General features: G+C 34.6%; 1 protein-coding gene across 2 annotated transcripts in view; it reads left to right on the top strand.

Moving 5' to 3' along the window:
* The first annotated feature begins 2,422 nt into the window (after window positions 1–2,422).
* Window positions 2,423–17,938, top strand: part of LOC144438226 (dual serine/threonine and tyrosine protein kinase-like) — a 28,242-nt gene continuing 12,726 nt past the window's right edge. For both annotated transcript variants that reach the window (XR_013481035.1, XM_078127272.1), the window contains exons 1-4: window positions 2,423–2,546; window positions 8,781–9,959; window positions 12,867–13,099; window positions 17,398–17,481. Coding sequence is in view for 1 of the 2 variants with exons in the window: in XM_078127272.1 (XP_077983398.1) it covers window positions 2,423–2,546; window positions 8,781–9,959; window positions 12,867–13,099; window positions 17,398–17,481 (1,620 nt within the window). In the remaining variant the exon portion in view is untranslated. The remainder of the gene's footprint in view (window positions 2,547–8,780; window positions 9,960–12,866; window positions 13,100–17,397; window positions 17,482–17,938) is intronic.

Genomic DNA, 17,938 nt, shown 5'->3' on the forward strand with positions numbered 1-17,938 from the left:
TTTTTGACGTAAATTGAGTCAAAAGTCAAAAATAACGATCAAAATATTAAACCCGGAAACCCCTGTTGTGATAAAATGTTCTCGCTCGAAGGAAAACGTCATTCTGCGGATAGGAAAAATCAATTTGGACAAAAATAAATTGTCATTTGACGTATCTGTTTTAGACATGACAGAAAACGATCATCATACTTACGTCTATTCAAAAGATCATGTGACGGCAGGGATTTGCAGCCGTAAGACTCATTTTCGTTTACCAAAAGGAAAATTTCACTTATTGAAGAAATGGTTTCTTTAATTGAAAAAAAAGGAAACAAATATCGCCACTGCGAATGTATGACATAAAACCATGGAGGGAAAACGTGGATACATTCAAAATGCATTATGAATATTACCACTTAGTGAAGCCTACGTACCTCGCCAGAAGTTACCCAATCATTGAGATTAAACGAAAGCGTTTATCTATTAGTCAAGTTTTGATATTACACAGATGTACGCATATTATAACAACCTAGCTTTTGAAATAAACATCTCAAATGGAAATTACGCCAACCTCGTCATGTGTCACATGTCTAATATATGTGTAAAGGTTAGCAAGTATGTATGGAGTACACTCTACGGAGAAAATTCACAGTAAATTACGAATCACAATTACGGAAATAATAATCCAACATCTGTACATTTACGTAGAAAGCCCATGTTACGATTCGGAAATACAAAGAAAAAATATCCATCATTTCGTTGACTTTTCAATGGCCATTACATAATCAGCGCGATAGAAACATAGCTGATTTTACTCATTGTTAGGGACTGTATAGGTTTAAATATAACTTTTGCACAGTACAAATATATATTCAAATACCAAAATGGCGCCCTCAGGTGTTGGCGCTCGATTGTTGGTGCGTGGGGGTAAAATCTTCTACATCCGTTGTTGAAGCAAGTAATTTCATGGTTTAATTAAAACTGTACTGATATTCAGACCCGTCTCAAAGGCAATATTTCCATAATGTTTCATTCATTATCAATCGATAATATTTTGAGATATCAAGCTCAAAAAACCCATAAAGACAAACAAACAGACACGTAGACAGCAATAAACACAATAACCTGTCAGTCGCGAGGACTGAATACACATGGATGAGAACGCGAACGTGAAGTTATGTTCTATGTTTTGTCCTCTCTGTCTCTTACACTATTTCATTAAGCAAAAGTTATTTTGGCCTGGTAAGTTCATCACCTCGAAAAACGTTTCCACTGTATCGTATAAACGATTACTATTTCAAGTCAATTTGGCGATCGGCAAACGATACCTTGCTTTCTATACGTGTTATACATGTCAGCAGTTAATTTTAGGATAATACATTTAAAATGGCGGGGATGGAGGTAAAAGACTCGAAATCGTGTTTTTGACGTGTCAAAATGATTTTTTTTTCAAAGTAGGAAGTTTTATTTTTAACAAGTTGTTTTACTTTTGGTATGTATGTACCAACCTAGGATATAGTTCATGGCAACAATATTGAATCATGTCATTATAACTTTAATATTTGTGATTTTAATACAAATTTAATTCAATTCAACTTTTTTTCTCTTACTTTTTTGTACAGCCCCGCCAGACAACTATTTTTCACACATAACGGTCAAGTTCAGATTACGATCTACAATGATCGTTTGTAATTTAACTTAAAGTCACGTGGGAAACTTGAGACCTCGATGAAATGAATAAACAGACCATATCCATGACGACCAATACCATGCATTTGCCGGGACATGTGCTTCACAGGAATTATTATTATTATACGTTGAGGGCGCGAGCTGCTCAGAAGTGTATCAATAAATCCGATGTTTCACAGAAGGTATGTACTCTCATGTTTCTGTCTACATTTACACATTTCTGTTTCATTTTTACATTTCGAATATAAAAAAATTAATTTCACATTTCGAATATAAAAAAATCAGGTTTTAATGACTTTTCAGGATTGGATGATGAACAAGATTTAAGAATAATGTGTAGAAATTCAATATCATGATAATTTTGAAAGTAACATCTTTAGGCGTGTCTGTTGTGTACCTGTGAAAAGAACTGAGAAAATTTGCCGTTTATATTTGTGATTCTCCGCTTATCACTTTTGTGAAAACAAACTTTTACATATTTGTTTGAATACGCCATTACTGGCATATTCTTTTTTTGTGCGTCGCTTTAAATACTCTGTCGAAAGAACACCCAGATTGATTGACAATACATCACGAGTTTCTACAACCAAGTATAAACTCGTGATGTGATGTCAATGAATCTGTCAATGTCAACTATCGATGCCCTGCTGTATGTATATATACCGGTAGTACGATATACTTTCAGACCTGCGTGCAGTGACGTCATGATGCGCTAAATAAATGCGCAGTGAGTATGTTCGTTAGAAAGTCCAAGATGGCGGCAAGCCTGCCATCGGAGTTCGGAAAGTTTGAAAGATATCGACGAAACGTAGGACAAATATTAGGAGATACGAAAGGTGCATTTGAAGAGATTACGAGTTCGGGTCACTTTGAACCAGGTTAGTGTTTAAGAACTTTGAAATATCAGCTAAAACCATATGTAAGTTCTGTCAAGCCCAATGTTTTGATCGACGGTGAGACAGCGGAGCTGAGGTTGGGATTTGGTCAAGGACATAATGACTAATGTTTTCAAATCTATTTCTTAGAAACACTGGTCAAACGTTGGGATAACATGCTGTAACGCTAATGAATAAATATTCTGTATACAGAATAAGTGCAAAAAAAATGAACCGGTTCACTGGGTGCGTCCCGAACCGGTGAACATACGTACGTCAACATGTCATAAATGACAGTGGTGACACAGTACGTAGTGACCTGGTCACCGTTCTTGTTTATACCTGACAACGTTTAAAAATAGCTGTATATTTGAAATTTGCTTATTTATTATCATCTCCTAAAACTGCAGGGAGGGGCTGTTCGAGGGGCATATTTCTAAATTGTTTTACTTTTAATTAAAATATGACATGTCAACACAAGCAAGATAATAACAACCCAGCTGAGCTATGAAGTGTAACACTGGTTTAGAATAGTAATTTAGATAGCATTGTTGTAATTTTCAACGTTTGGGTTAGAGAAGAGGGTGGTAAGAATATATCTTGCTCTTTGCTATTCTTACATCACATTGAAAGGGGAAATGGGAAATTGAAATACCATCTAGTCCTTTGTTGCTACCAATCACGATGGCACATGTACAATACATAGCCAAATGGGTGTAAAGCAAAGTGTTTACATATTGACAGAACACCTTACAGGGTCAAGTCAATGTTTTTGCTAAGGTAAGGGCGGTAAGTAGGTAAAATCTACCAGGGTTCCCATGTCATTTTACCAGGGTTCCCAAACAAAATTACCATAGACAGTATTGGGAAACACTGCTATTTTTACCCCTTTCTCCCTTTCTGTTACCAGGGTTCCACAACCTTAGCAAAAACACTGTCAAGTATACAACTAAGCAGTGGCCATTTATGGCTATTTATCGCACCTGTAGATGGTACAAATCATGTTTACTTTAGGTGGCCTGGCCAAATGCCAATGCCAAACTCCCAGTTTGAAAAATGAATACAAAAATTACTCTTTTGTAAGTCAGTCCACTATTCTACATTCTGAATATGTCTGACTTGTATAATACATGTATTTCAAAGTGGAATTTATTCAGATCTGACATCAGAGGCCCAGGAGAACCTAACTGTCAGTATGGAACTATGTAACTATGATGTGATGACAGTTTCCATTTTTTAAGAATGTCTTTGGAACATTTCAATCATGCTACATTATAAAGGGTAATCCCATGTGTACAGTTAGACTACACTATATGACATAACTTTACAAGTTGCAGTGATCCCACCTCTAGATATGAGAGACTAGCTACTGACAGAAAGTCTCACTGAGTTCAGTGTGCTCTACATTTTTATGAAAGGAAATGCAAGGGTACATGCTTATCAAAGCTATCGTGAAAAACTCTTCTACCAATTCTGGAATTAAAAACAGTCTTGTACTGTACACCTTTATCTATGAGACACTTAAATGTGTAAAAACGGCATAGCACAATGTATAACTGTGAAAGTAAGGTTTATGAATGGTAAATGCATTTGTACATGTATTACTATTAGGTTTGTCATGACAGGAAGACTACATTTGTACATTTGATAAGATAAACCTCATTCATAAGATCATATAAAACATATCTACAAATCTATCAAATTCTATACAATTTGAAAACATTGATAGGCAAAATGAAAATGTTACATAAGCAACTATTATTTAGTGATCAAGTAATGGAAATTGAAAATGTTTTATACATGTCATACAATGTGTGTGCATAAATTAGTGGTAGACATGTGTATACCTGCCATTATTATAATTTAAATGAATTCATTTCACTTTCATTTTGCAATTAATCACTAGCAAGTTGTAATTTCTAATGTTATTTACTTATTTAATGATATTAATTAGATGTTAAACATATTTTTGTGAAGCAGATGTCAGAAAATAGTTTGAAAGTTCCATTTGTTAGTCTGCTTAAATGTACATCATATAAGCAAAAGAATGCCTGAAGCTTTCAGGCTATTAAGAAGAACAACTTGGAAAAAAGGTGACATAATTGGATTTGGTTAATTAGTATTATACTTGTGTACTAGAAAATGAAAAAAAACAAACTGAACACGCCCTTTTCTGTTTCTGTCATACAAAATGTATGTGCATGTATGCTGAGTTGAAAGAAGAGGAAAACAGGAAAAGTGGTCAAGCCAGTAGAGTTTTAAAAAGCTTGTTGACCTGAACAGGTGAAATGGAACTTGCCAGTAATTAGAACTCATGGTTATGTAACAAGAACTGTTTGCAGTATTACTTGTTAGTATGTTTTACTGACTTGAGTGAAGATCAGGAAAACAGGGAAATTGTCTTGTGAAAATGTGAAAAGACAATTCTGCAGTAAAACCTTTCAGTTCTTAATTGAAAGTGCAATACTAGTACTTCTGAAGTCATATTTGTTGCTATATTTTGATAAGTTCAAATCATCATTCTGAAGTGAAAACATTTTATGTACAGTTGAACTCTTGCTTGAACTACAAAATGTATACTATATAACTTATAAGGTGTGTAATCCAGATATAGATGTTACAATACATGTTTTTGTTCCATTGCTAGATGCTCATTGTAAGTTCATGTAGATACCAATGTGTTGTTTTTATGAAGGTGATATAGTAATAAGAAAGCATAGGAACAATTTTACATTATATGTGCATTTGTATGAAATTACTTTCCATCTATTTGAACTTCATCACCTTGGCATCTATACCACTTTTCTGGTATAGCATCAGTGTGGGGGTCAGCTCAGTTTGATTGTGTGATCTAATTGTGATGGGAAAGCAAATCAGGTGATTGTACATTTATTTCAGTCACTAACAGTTATAAAGTATTAAAATCAAGGCATATTGTCCCTCTGGTGTGTTTCTTCCAAAATCAAATGAAATTGATGATAAATTATATATCCTAAGTAGTCAAAATCAATGGTCAATAAATTATCCTGAGGTAATGTACAGGGTAACTAGTACTGAATGATATGACCTGATGGGAGGAATAACCTACATGTTTGTAGTTTCATAACTGCATTCTTGATTTGTGCTACATGTATATCACTCACAAGGTAAAAAAGTCTGGTCTACTCTTTAACAATCAGGGCTTTATTTCATGACATAAAATTAGAACAAGATTATGTAATTCCAAAATGTCAATAAGATTGTGTTGTGTACTGGTATCTCAATGTCTGGTTTGAGGTAGAAATATTCAAATAAGTGGTAAAAGTTAAGATGACCCAATTTTTCATCATTTTATTGATAGTATGAAATTTCTACTCGCTGTCAGAAGTTATGTCTAGTTTCATGTTCTCCCATATACACTTTAGTTGATACTAACTATATAAGTTGTGACACACCTCGTTTCGTTATAAGAAAATTAGATGCATTCTGACATTCACCTGAAATCTACAAAAAATATGTACTCTGAACTGTGTATTGCCTGTAATACTTGGGGTTTTCCGCGTTTTTGAAAAATGAAGGAGTGGCCTCATTTACATATTAATTTGAATATCATTAGCAAAGCTGCATATTTCAAATCTTAGGGGGTGGGTGCACCCCTCAAAAACACCTCATGGAGAACGATGTACATGTACAGTGATGGGTGACCTAGTACCATTAGTTCAGCTGCCAACGTTTTTTTTTCTTTTCCTGAAATTACACACATGAAAGGGATAATATTTTAATAAAGACACATACAAAGTAGTCAACATGTTGGCAATATGGTCAAATTGTTTTAGCTCCTGGACAAGGTGTGAGCCCTAGATTGGAGTATTCAAATTGGTTTCTGCATTCTGTCATGAATTCTGGTATCATAAATTATTACCAGTGAATTTTGTGTAAAGGTGTTTGAGTCCAGCAAGAAACTTGTACATACTTACATGTAAGCTTGTGCATGTACTTATATTTGTAGTGGCTATCTTTGGACACTCATGGAATTGTATATTTTTGTTTCAAAGAAGTGTAAACAATCCTCTTATACATGCCCCCAAATTATCCTCAAGCTATCAATATACTTCGTTTCATGCATTCCAACATTAAGCAGTCTTTTGGCTTCTACATGTATAATGTTATCTGCTGTTGTAATTAGGTTACTTGTATATCTTTTCAGTTGGACTTCTGTGTGGGTTTTACTCCACTTTGAATGTTTCAAAATCAAACGCTTGGCCTGGCCCCACCTTTTTAGTTCATAACCTCTTCAGACCACACTTTCTTTTCGTAATTTATCTCCATGACTTGTGTTATTGCAGGTCAATGCACTTCAGTTTCATTGTGCACAGACAACTATTGTGTGTACACACCTCACACCTACATTTCTACTTGTATAGAAGGAGCCTTTGTTGCTAGTGAGACTTTGCTAAAGTATAGCTTGTTACATACACATGTAATGGTAAATTGTGTTTTATAAAATAATGCCACAGTATCTACAAATTGAAAACATATAGGTTATTTTGTATTAAAGTTTGCAAATTAAAATTACTCAAACAAATTGAATTAAAAGAACTTCTGTCTGAATTCTTCGATTAATAAATGTGAACATGTCTTGACCTGGTTTAAGTAGAATACATACATTCATCATTCCAACTTCACCAAGTCATCTTGTCTACATGTGTATGTTGTTTTCTCTCAGAGCAAGGTACATGTAGAGAGCAATTTGACAGAGGCATTGAAAAAATGTATACTGGCCCCTTATGTTACCCTAAAGTATCAGCAAGCTGTCATTATCCAAAGCTGCATATACATTTGTATTCTTCCATTTAACATAGATTTTTAGTGAGAGTGAATTTGATTCTCTACATTTTATAGGATTTTTCGGGGGTGTCTTTTTTAAATTGCCGGCCTTTGATGAATAGAAGATATTAAACAGCATACAGTTCACTTTTATCCATGAATGATCACATAAATGTTATTTACAGTGTCTAAGGAGACAGACTTGATTAGCAAGTAGCTATTTTCTGGTCTCCTTTTACCTACCTCAAAAAAAAAATGTATTATTTATTTTGTCTACAAATGTAAATTTAATAAGTAGGTAATAAAGAAGATATATATAAATGTATCAATAATGTCATCAGCAAAAGATCATTATTTAGGCTTAGATGTTTTTTTTTTTTAATCTTGATACTTTTAAATGTGAAGACATTGAAAGAGTACTTCTCTCCGAACATTATTATTATGATTTTAGGTATTACTATCACTTTAATAATGATGATACTGGAGTATTGTTCTTGCTAAAAGGAGTGAGGTTGTTAGAATTGGCAGAGATATGAAAACTCATCATATTGGATAACATGAGATGTGCTTCACTACTAACAATAACATAACAAAGATTACTATCAATAGTGGATTATGATAAGAAAAAAGTCTAGACAAACAAAAACCTTTGTAAATAAAAAAGATAGCATCAGGTAACTCTGACTTACTTTGATGTTTGTGACAAATGAATTGCTTTGATCTTAGTATGTGCTTCAGAAATAAAAAAACAAGTATATTGTTACTTTGGTCAAGGAAACTCGTTCTTAGTTAAAATATAAAAAAAAAAGTCAGGGGGTCACTCTACACATTTTTGAAATAGAGGTCAACCTAATCTCAAAATCATGCCAATTTAGAATCCAATATAGCTGCTGAATACTACTGGTATGTTTTAACGGTATACAGCAGAATAAAAGATTATCTTATTCTATTTCCTTGAAATAAAGAAGACGAATGCCGAAATTTCTTGTATTATTTCAAAACAGGAATAAACATTCATACAATGTACATGCAGGGCAATGTTTGGAAGGGTTTTAAGAACTTTGACTTTTCAGGAAAATTGGTCCACTGAATTTGTTTGTTTGTCTCCTTCAGGTGACTGATATCTATTTTCCCCGAAGCCCTACATTTGTACTTTAAATTTGTTTGTTTGTTTGTCTCCTTCAGGGCAGATATCTTTTAGTCCAGACACTGCTTTAAATTTGTTTGTTTGTTTGTTTGTTTGTTTGTTTGTTTGTTTGTTTGTTTGTTTGTTTGTTTGTTTCCTTCAGGGCAGATATCTTTTACCCAAGTCTAAGACCCTACATTAAATTTGTTTGTTTGTTTGTTTGTTTGTCTGTCTCCTTCAGGTCAGATATCTTTTACCCAAGACCCTACATCAAATTTATTTATTTGTTTGTTTGTCTCCTTCAGGTCAGATATCTTTTATTGAAATACCAGAGACCGAGGAAGAATGCTTGAATGATATTTTAGACAAGCCACCTTGTCTTGTGATACTTGGACAATCCTGTTATGCCAAGGCAGTGGTGGTCAATGAAATACTTGGAGAAAACATTTTACCACAGGATGACAATGCCGACCAACCAGGTAGCAGTTGTCGAATGCTACGATTTCAGTTTGGACCCAAGAGTAATGTGAGCATAGTGCTGCCAGATAGCTTTGAGCTTGTCAATGAAAATTTACATGACTATGATGTACATAGGACTACAATTGCCAAGGAAGACTTGGAATTGAAAGGAGAAGCGCAATTTGATCCTTATCTTAGACAATCGGTACTTGAGGTATGTCTAAATCATATGCTGTTTCAAGATGGTGCCCAGTTGGTTGTATCGCCATGTAACTGTATTGGTCAGAATATAGTTGAGACATACAGCAAGTGTGTGGAAGGTGTGCTTCCTATCGTTGTCTATGCATTAAGTAGCAACACCCTAACAACATCACAAATTCAAGACCTTCAGGACCTGCGGAATTCATCACCGGAAGTCCCAATATTTTTTGTACACGTCCAGCCTCCGGGTCTCAATGAACTAACAGAGTCTGCTAAAGACTGCTTCAAATCAGCACAGGCTCGTTTCAACTCAACGTCGCAAATGAACAATCATAATGGTGATGCAGACTATACAGCAGACATGCACTCCCACAGACAGACGGTATCTGAACAATTATGCGATATCGGGTACCTCAAAAAAATCACAAACAACATCAACGTACATGCTATGAAAAGCAAAAACTTTGATGACAGTAGTATGGTTGTAGAGAGTGAACTTGTAGAAAATTTTGACAATTTCTCTACTATTCTGTTGTTTGTACGACACATACTTCAGTCTCATCTTGTAACCGTGGTTACAATTCTCAACAATGCTCATCTGCGCTGTCTGAAAATGTTCATTACAACTGCCTTTGACATGGCCAGAGATATGATGATAACTCCTAGGAGAATCCGATATGCCAAAGATAGGGAAATCAGCCTTTATGCATCACTCCTAGAAATTGCTAATAAAAAACAAGAGGAACTGAAAGATCTGATCATCCATACAGTGACGGGAATGAAGGAAGAGTTGCTTAAAGAAGCAGCTGACTTCATATTTGTAGGTAGGTAACTTTCTATGGTTTTATGCCATTGATATAAGGACTGTACCTCCATACATGAAGTCCATAATCATCCACTTGTGAAAACCATCTTTGAAAATTAGTTTTGCAATGAGCTCTGTCGGCCCTGTTGGCACACTGCCACTCTTTGATAAACATGTACATATATGTATCAGGGCTCAAAATGAACTTTTTGCTTTGGTAGTCCTAATGTGCTACCAGTTTCAGAAAGTGGTAGCCCAAGGATTGTAACCTGTAGTCCGATATTCCTGAACTGAAAACTGATTTCCTCTATTGGTTATATGTATTATTAAAATACTTGCATGTCTATAAATCTTCCATCCTCATCACATAATCAGTGGTTGCCTGAGTGGGCTACCAGCTGCAAACTATGGTAGCCCCATGACCAGAATTAGTAGTCTGTGGGCATGGGACTACTGTTAATTTCAAGCCCTGATGTATGTACATATTCTTACATCTTGCAAACTCTGCAACAAGATGAGACATTTTGAACATCTAAAGTATATGCTTGATATATTAGTAAAATATGGCTGATTTTGTGATCTTATTGTTGATAAATGATAAAATATGGCTGTTTTGATTGTATAGTTTTACCCTTGTACCAGGAATACATAGATGTTTCATTCAAACAGCTGTGGTCTGGAGGATATGATCTTTCTGTTGTAATAGGTAATGGGTACAAAACATGTACAAGTATCATTGGCCATAACCTTCATTATTCAACATTACAATTGATGATTTCAACTTTAACTGCCGCAGTTGTAATGCATATCACAAAATCAGTGAAACAGATCTGGGAGGAGGCTGGTGAGGGTGGAAAGGGATGATGTATCTTACAGTTTAATGTGGAGGAAAACTGAGTAATGTTGTTATGGATTTTTGTCAGATGTCCATTTCACTTTTTTTGTAACACTCAAAAATACTATTTATGAGTACTCTAAGTAAGAGTGTAATTTCAACAAATGCTACTTATTTTATGTAGTAATTAGGTATACAGATTGAGGAGACCCAGATACACATAGATCTGTATTAAAAAATTTCATTGGAGAACACAAGTTAGGGATTACTTGTGGATAAAAATTTATATTTTCTCAAAAGTATGTGCATGGTACATTTTGTAGACATGATAATGTAATGTAAATAACTCATGATATTGCAAAGTTCGTGAACACAAACACTTTATCATTGTTACACGCAGGGTTGAGACATCTTGTGTACAATGTGTTGTGTACCTACCCCAGTAGATGATATTGAATCAGTGTGTCTAGTCTGTATATTTATAAAAGCAGACAGACATATTTTGGTGTACAAATACAAAGGATGCAGCTGTTTTGTACGTCTGTATCAATTTTAGGTCTTACACCACAGTGTAGTTATATAAATACATCATATTTTTTGATAATCAAAAGACATGATGACCTTAGATATATAAGTGACTTGTAGTTGGCATACGATACATAATATATTCACATACAACAACATACACAGTCACTTTACAAAAGATAATTTCAGTATCATTTAGTCCATGCACAAGTAGTATGCTTATGTAACTTTCAATTATTCCTCTGTCATGAATTGAAATATTTGAAATTTTCAGCATACATCATTTATATAGTAAAGTGTGTGAAAACATTAGTTTGGAGGATGGAAGGTGGACAATTTATGGAATGATTGGAAGCTAGTGATACTATTGCTAACCATAATTTGTACTATGATATAATATTTATTGATTTTGTCACTAGCAGATCAATTATTAGAAGTGATAAATTATATTATGTGTAAGTGTAAGTCTATTCCACCTGTTGTCATAGTTTACATGTATGTACCCCCCCCCCCCCCCCACCTTCTGGTGATTACATATACTACATACATGAGACATTCCCTGTTTAGTTCAGCTGTTACATGTTATATATATATGAATAGTTCAACAGATGTGCAAGTAACCATAGTTTAGTTCCAATATGGTATCGTTACCATTTACACCTCCACTCAGTTAGAGACCATGTTGGCATCCAGACTAAAGTAACCATAGAAATATATATGTAATGTGAAATGTTGATTTGATGTCAACCAGTACACAATTGCAGCTTTCATATTGAAGGTAGTCTGGCTAACCTGTGTGGGCCATGTCCAGACAGAGGTACTCATCACCTTTCAACTTTATTCTGCAATGCCAAAAGTGTAGATCAGAGGTCTTACTACTAGTACAAGACTTGTGTGTATTGTAAGAAGCTGATAATATATACAGATATATTTTGAGTGTTAGACAAGGATTAAGGACTTCGATCACAGTTATACTTCCTATTTTAAATCTGATATTACACGTGCTAGCAGTAAAGCATTAATTCATTATGTAAAACACACATTAGAATGTCTGCATCCATCAATTCATCTATCAGTCTATCTCTCTACAGCCATATCTCAGACACTCACAACTCACTTGCAACCAAACCTGGCACAAATGTCGGAGACTGTGGATGCTAATTATGCACACCACTTGTAATTTCATGAATAGAACAAAACTAGTATGATATATTTTGCTATAATATGGGATATCTTTGTTATTGTAGCCTGGAATCCATGCAGATTGGGATTTTAAATTTTCTTTCCAATCCACATGGATTCCAAGCTATAGAAAGCGGCTTCTAAAATGAAACAAATTGTAATCACATTGTCTTGCTTATCAAAGTATACATTGGCAAAATACAAAATGTTATTATCTCAAATATTTCAAGGTTCTTATTCATGAGTCGATTTATTTTTTGATTCTATGTATACCTATTAGAGCTTGCATTATTTTTTGATTTTGTGTATATTTGGTTTAAAATGTGACAATCACCGTTTCATTTATATGTTAACTCTAAATAATCTGTGAAATGTTGTTGGTAGGGATAGAACTGAAGGAGAATGAAGGCAGTCCACAGTCCAAAGATGTTAAGAAATGTACAATGCAGATCCAAGATATGGTGCTAGGTAGGCTGAATAATGCAGTGGCTGGTAAACTTATTGGTTCTGTCAACTGTTTGAGGGACAGTTATGTTGGAACATTATCAAGATGTTTGGAAAGTCTTGAAAGAAGTGAAGTGGAACTAGAACCATCAGCCAGTCTTGCTCTGAAACAGGTAAGAAAAGATTGTCAACCTGTGTCCTGTTAAATGGAGACAAGTGAAAAGAGTGGCTATCTTGACCAAGTTGGTTTTTGTGTTGAAATATTTAAAGTACTGCCTTCAATTTCATATCTAGTAATTGTTGATTTCAATTAGACGTCAATTGTGATGATGATGGCTCGGAATTCGATGAGGGACTCCACCTTTAGGTAAAGAGTCCATTTAATAGCTTTCTTCACTATGTAGCTAACTTTGCATCATGCAAATGATATGCAAATGTGGACTCGATCGTTCATTACACTTGAAATTGTGTGATCGCACTGTATGATTTTATATTTTATAGAAATTTGCTGTTTCAGATAAACAGATATATGTAATAATAACAGAACCCCATACCTTGTGAGTGCTAGTGTAGACACTCGGGGGTATTTACACTCGTACTTGCAGTGTTTTCTGCTGCACTTTCACTTGCTGCTTTAAAAGTATGGGCGCAGAGAACGGTGCAATCACTTGCAAATACCCTGAGTATGCCACACTTAAACTCACTTATCATGGGGTTCTGTCATATTATTGGCTGACAGTATGAACACTTTGGTGGGGTTACGGATACTTTGTATAAACTTACTTTGAATTACATTATCACAGATGCCAATTCTTACCAAGAAACATGCAGCTGCAGAACTTTACCTTGAATTATTTGAAAACAATACACTATAATATTATATATATTACAAGTATTATATTCAGTGATTTTCACAATCCTGCCACAGCATGTTGTGTTTCTACATATGTTTAGGAATGAGAAATGTTGAATCAAGTCCAGAATGTTTTGTATTCCACTCACTCTAACCATAGACAATTGTCTATTGTCTATGCTCTAACATGTAACTTTGTTATTTCAATACATGCATTCACCTTCTGCCATTTCTGTATTACCATGACAAAGCAGATTAATAGAGGGCAATCCTTGGAGCAACTATAGTATTATGTAAATTATACACATGTATAAAGGCTAGAACTACCATGGATATATTAAGGGAAATACATCCATGGTACCGTACTACAGAGGCAAGACTATGACACTCATTATAGCTAAAGGTACCTAAAATGTTAAACTGAGACCATGAACTGAGAGTCTCAGTTTGCAAAAAGTCACCGACTGAGACCAGTCTCAGAAGGAAAAAAAATCAGTGAGTGAGTGAGTGAGTGAGTGGGTGGTGTTGGATATTTACGTATGAATAACATGTTGGATATTTACGTATGAATAACATGTTGCATGGCAGCCATAAACATTATAGCTATATCTCTTTGGAAATGGTGATTTAATGTTCATCCTGTTTTGTGTATGACACATATACCTATACCGTGTCTGTTTGTGGTATGAATGACAATTTGATCAGTTGATACTGTAAACCAGATGATAATACACTTCCTTTTTTAATGCAACCCATGCTCTAAAAGGCTTGAGTCTTTTAATAAAGTAAAAACTGATACACCTTGTACATTTTTGAGTATGCATCACTCAGCATTTACTGTATGCTTTTGTGCAAGGTAGTCATTTTGTAGTTTCTTTTTTTCACGGCATGACTTGCTGTATGAGTGTCAGGAAACGTAGGAAACATATGACATTACACCAATATTAAAGGAACTGCACTGGTTGCCAGTACAATACAGAATTGATTACAAAGTACTCCTAATCACCTATAAAGTGTAGCATGGTCTTTCACTGCCTTACTTATCAGATACTATCTTTGAGATGCCTAATCTCTGCACACCTTGGTTATCAAGCAAATATTTACTATTCTCAAAATGTGCCAAAAATGTGTCTTTTGATACAATAGCAACTGGAGCTTCGACGGATACCCACAGGAAGAATCTTTCAATATATAACTGTGTACACTAGCACCTCTGAGCTTTACTTCATATTAGATGCGGGCACTCTGTAAATATTCTGATTGATAGATTGATTGATTGATTGATTGATCATTAGGCTTATAATGTGAAATCAGCGTACTGGCCTCAGCGATCACTATACAGTACACACTGCATGTGTTTATGATTTTATGACACTAAGCCACATAAAGTTTGGGAGCATTTTGATGGAAATGTCTAAATTTATCAATTTCAGTTTATATGGGTTGACAGACAGAGATCATGACCAATGAATCCAAGAAACGCTGCTCAATGAAAACCAGAAACCACGATCATTTACTCTATGCTTGACCTAACAGGCCGTGTTGGTCTGCATTTGGCATCCTGCAAATAAATTGCTATGTCCTTCAACTCAACTTGATTACACCCTATTTCTTGAGAGTTCCATCGATGAAAGTCTGTATGACTCTGTTCAAGTTTAGTTCTGTTTGCAGAGGGAGTAAGCTGGTGAATATTTTATATTGTTCAGTGTGTGTAGCTAGTAACGTAACTTTTGTCCTGATTGGCTACTCAAAAGCATATTTGAACGAGAAGTACTATTATACAAGGTCAGATGTGGGAAGGTGCCGATCACTCCCTGAACAACAAAATCAAAAACAAACATCTCTAAATGAAGGAAATAGAGGTAAATAAAGAAACTGAGCTGTATTCATCACATCAGATTTGAATCAGATTGGTTTCTGATGGAAGACTGTCTTCTAGTACTAAGACAGTTCTATGGAAGGCTTGATAGATAAGTATGAGTCGAGTATGATATATGTTGTGGTCTGACATCAGTATAACAAGGGCATGTTAAAGAATCTTAACAATACAGCTGTATGTTTTCATTCTACTGATAGCATACAGGCTGGTTGTCATTCCATATTCATTACTAGTGTTATTAGTGTTTCTGCTGTAAGATAACAGAATAAGAAAATCTTGTAAAACTGGCATACACTGTAGATCTTAACTTTTACCATGATTTTGTTGGGAGCCTAAATAAAATATCTCAAGACCTCATGTAGATGTTACCTATTTACTACCTGTAAACACTGATACAGGTAATATCTTAAATTTATTGTCAGTTAAGTCCAATCACTTCTGAGTATATATTGTGTCTGACATATTTAGGAATGAGTTACTGACTCAATGAAAATTGAACGTTGTTCATTAAAAGAACCAAATATTTACACATAGTGTCTGTGACCATCCTTGAAACACTATTGTAGTCAACAAATTGATTGCTGGACAATCTTTGTAAGACAACATACCAACATAAGTCTAAACATACACAAACAAACCATTGTTGGCAGACCAAAGATTCACCCTCAGGTTCTCACAATAAAGTTATCTTATCAATGGAGCTATAATGATTGCATAGGATTGTTCCTTTGTTAAAGGCCAACTTTTCCTACAGCATAGACTTGCTCAAAACGCTTGGCTTTTTTATCAAAACGCTTGGCTTTTTTTTTTTCATTCTTCGTTGAATATAATATGTTTTTAAACACAAGTGTGTCCTTGAATGTAAAATAAATACCTGAGTGTGTGATTGTGAAACAGTGGGGTGAACATGTAGAGCCCTTGGCATTCTGACAAACCGCAGCTGTTATTTCTTCCAAGACACTGACTGCCTCTTGATGTGATGTCTTTGACGGTTCTGTAAAAGAGACTGTGGTTTACAACAATGAGCCCTTGGGAGACTAGTAGTAACTGGAACAAATTTAAAAAAAAATTGTGGCATTTCCCTTTAAAAAACTAAAAATGAGTAACTATCGCAAAACATATGACGATTATGAGACTTATAAAAAATCTCCCAAGGGACTGGTACCATTCTACCTATAGCATTGCTAGATCAATGTTGTTTGCTCCCAAATTTCAATCCTTGGTTCACTGACCCTTTGTTTTCATTTTCAGCCTTCCATTTTACAGATTAATCTTAACTATCGATTCAGAAAGAGTACTTTCATCTGAAATTGCAAAGGTTCATTTATCAGTTGTATCTGTTTCTGTTTGCATACTGGAAATTGTCTCACTGCTGAGCAAAAATCCATCAGGGTGGTTTATGCACTTTGTTGGTTTTAGTCACACAGATCACAGAGTGATGAAAATGCATGTGAAAAGTTTCCTTATTACATCATGATTATGACAGAGTCTGGTAAAGCATTCTAATCTTTTGTAGTCCTTGGTTGAATGAAATCTAGTAGATTTCGGTATAAAACTTGGTACCCATTGTATGATGAGAGTTTTAGTGTGTCTATTTCTGGATGGACTGTTTTTAAACGGAACCTGTTATCAGTTACACTTTCACAAAAGAGAGATGAAACATCTCTCTCCCTATTATTATATTAACTCCCATTATTTTAATGTAAAAGTACTTCAAAATTTTCACTCTTTATTTTCAGATACTGAATGCCGCATATCAAGTTGAAGTTCATGTCAATACCAGTTCCTCCATTGTACGGATTATACTGGAAAAAATGAAACAGGTAGGATATTCCTGGTTGATTTCACAATAAGGTCATATCATGCAAATTTGTAAAATCTGTAAGGATCATTACCTTGACCTTTGACTTCTTCAGTTGACGAGACAAGATGGCTGAATATTGATATGGTTCAGTAACAATGGTTGTTTTTGAATATCAATTATTGGGCTAAAACTGAACATTCAAAGAAAATGTATAGACAGATATTATTATGTAATACTACCTTGAACAGGCACAGATGGTTTAAGTTATATATATATATGTATGTTTCAAAAATATTTATTTTTTCATTAAAACGATTGATATTTTATTAAGGGTGATGCAAATGTCATGTATTAGAAAATGATTATGTAATTCACATCTCACACTGTAATTTATCCTTTTCATCAATACAACAATTCAGGTTTTCAGGGTCACATGGAATTACTAATTAATGTTGCAGGCATCGTATAATGACTCT

Source organism: Glandiceps talaboti, chromosome 1 (assembly GCF_964340395.1).
Source record: "Glandiceps talaboti chromosome 1, keGlaTala1.1, whole genome shotgun sequence".
NCBI classification, from domain to species: domain Eukaryota; kingdom Metazoa; phylum Hemichordata; class Enteropneusta; family Spengelidae; genus Glandiceps; species Glandiceps talaboti.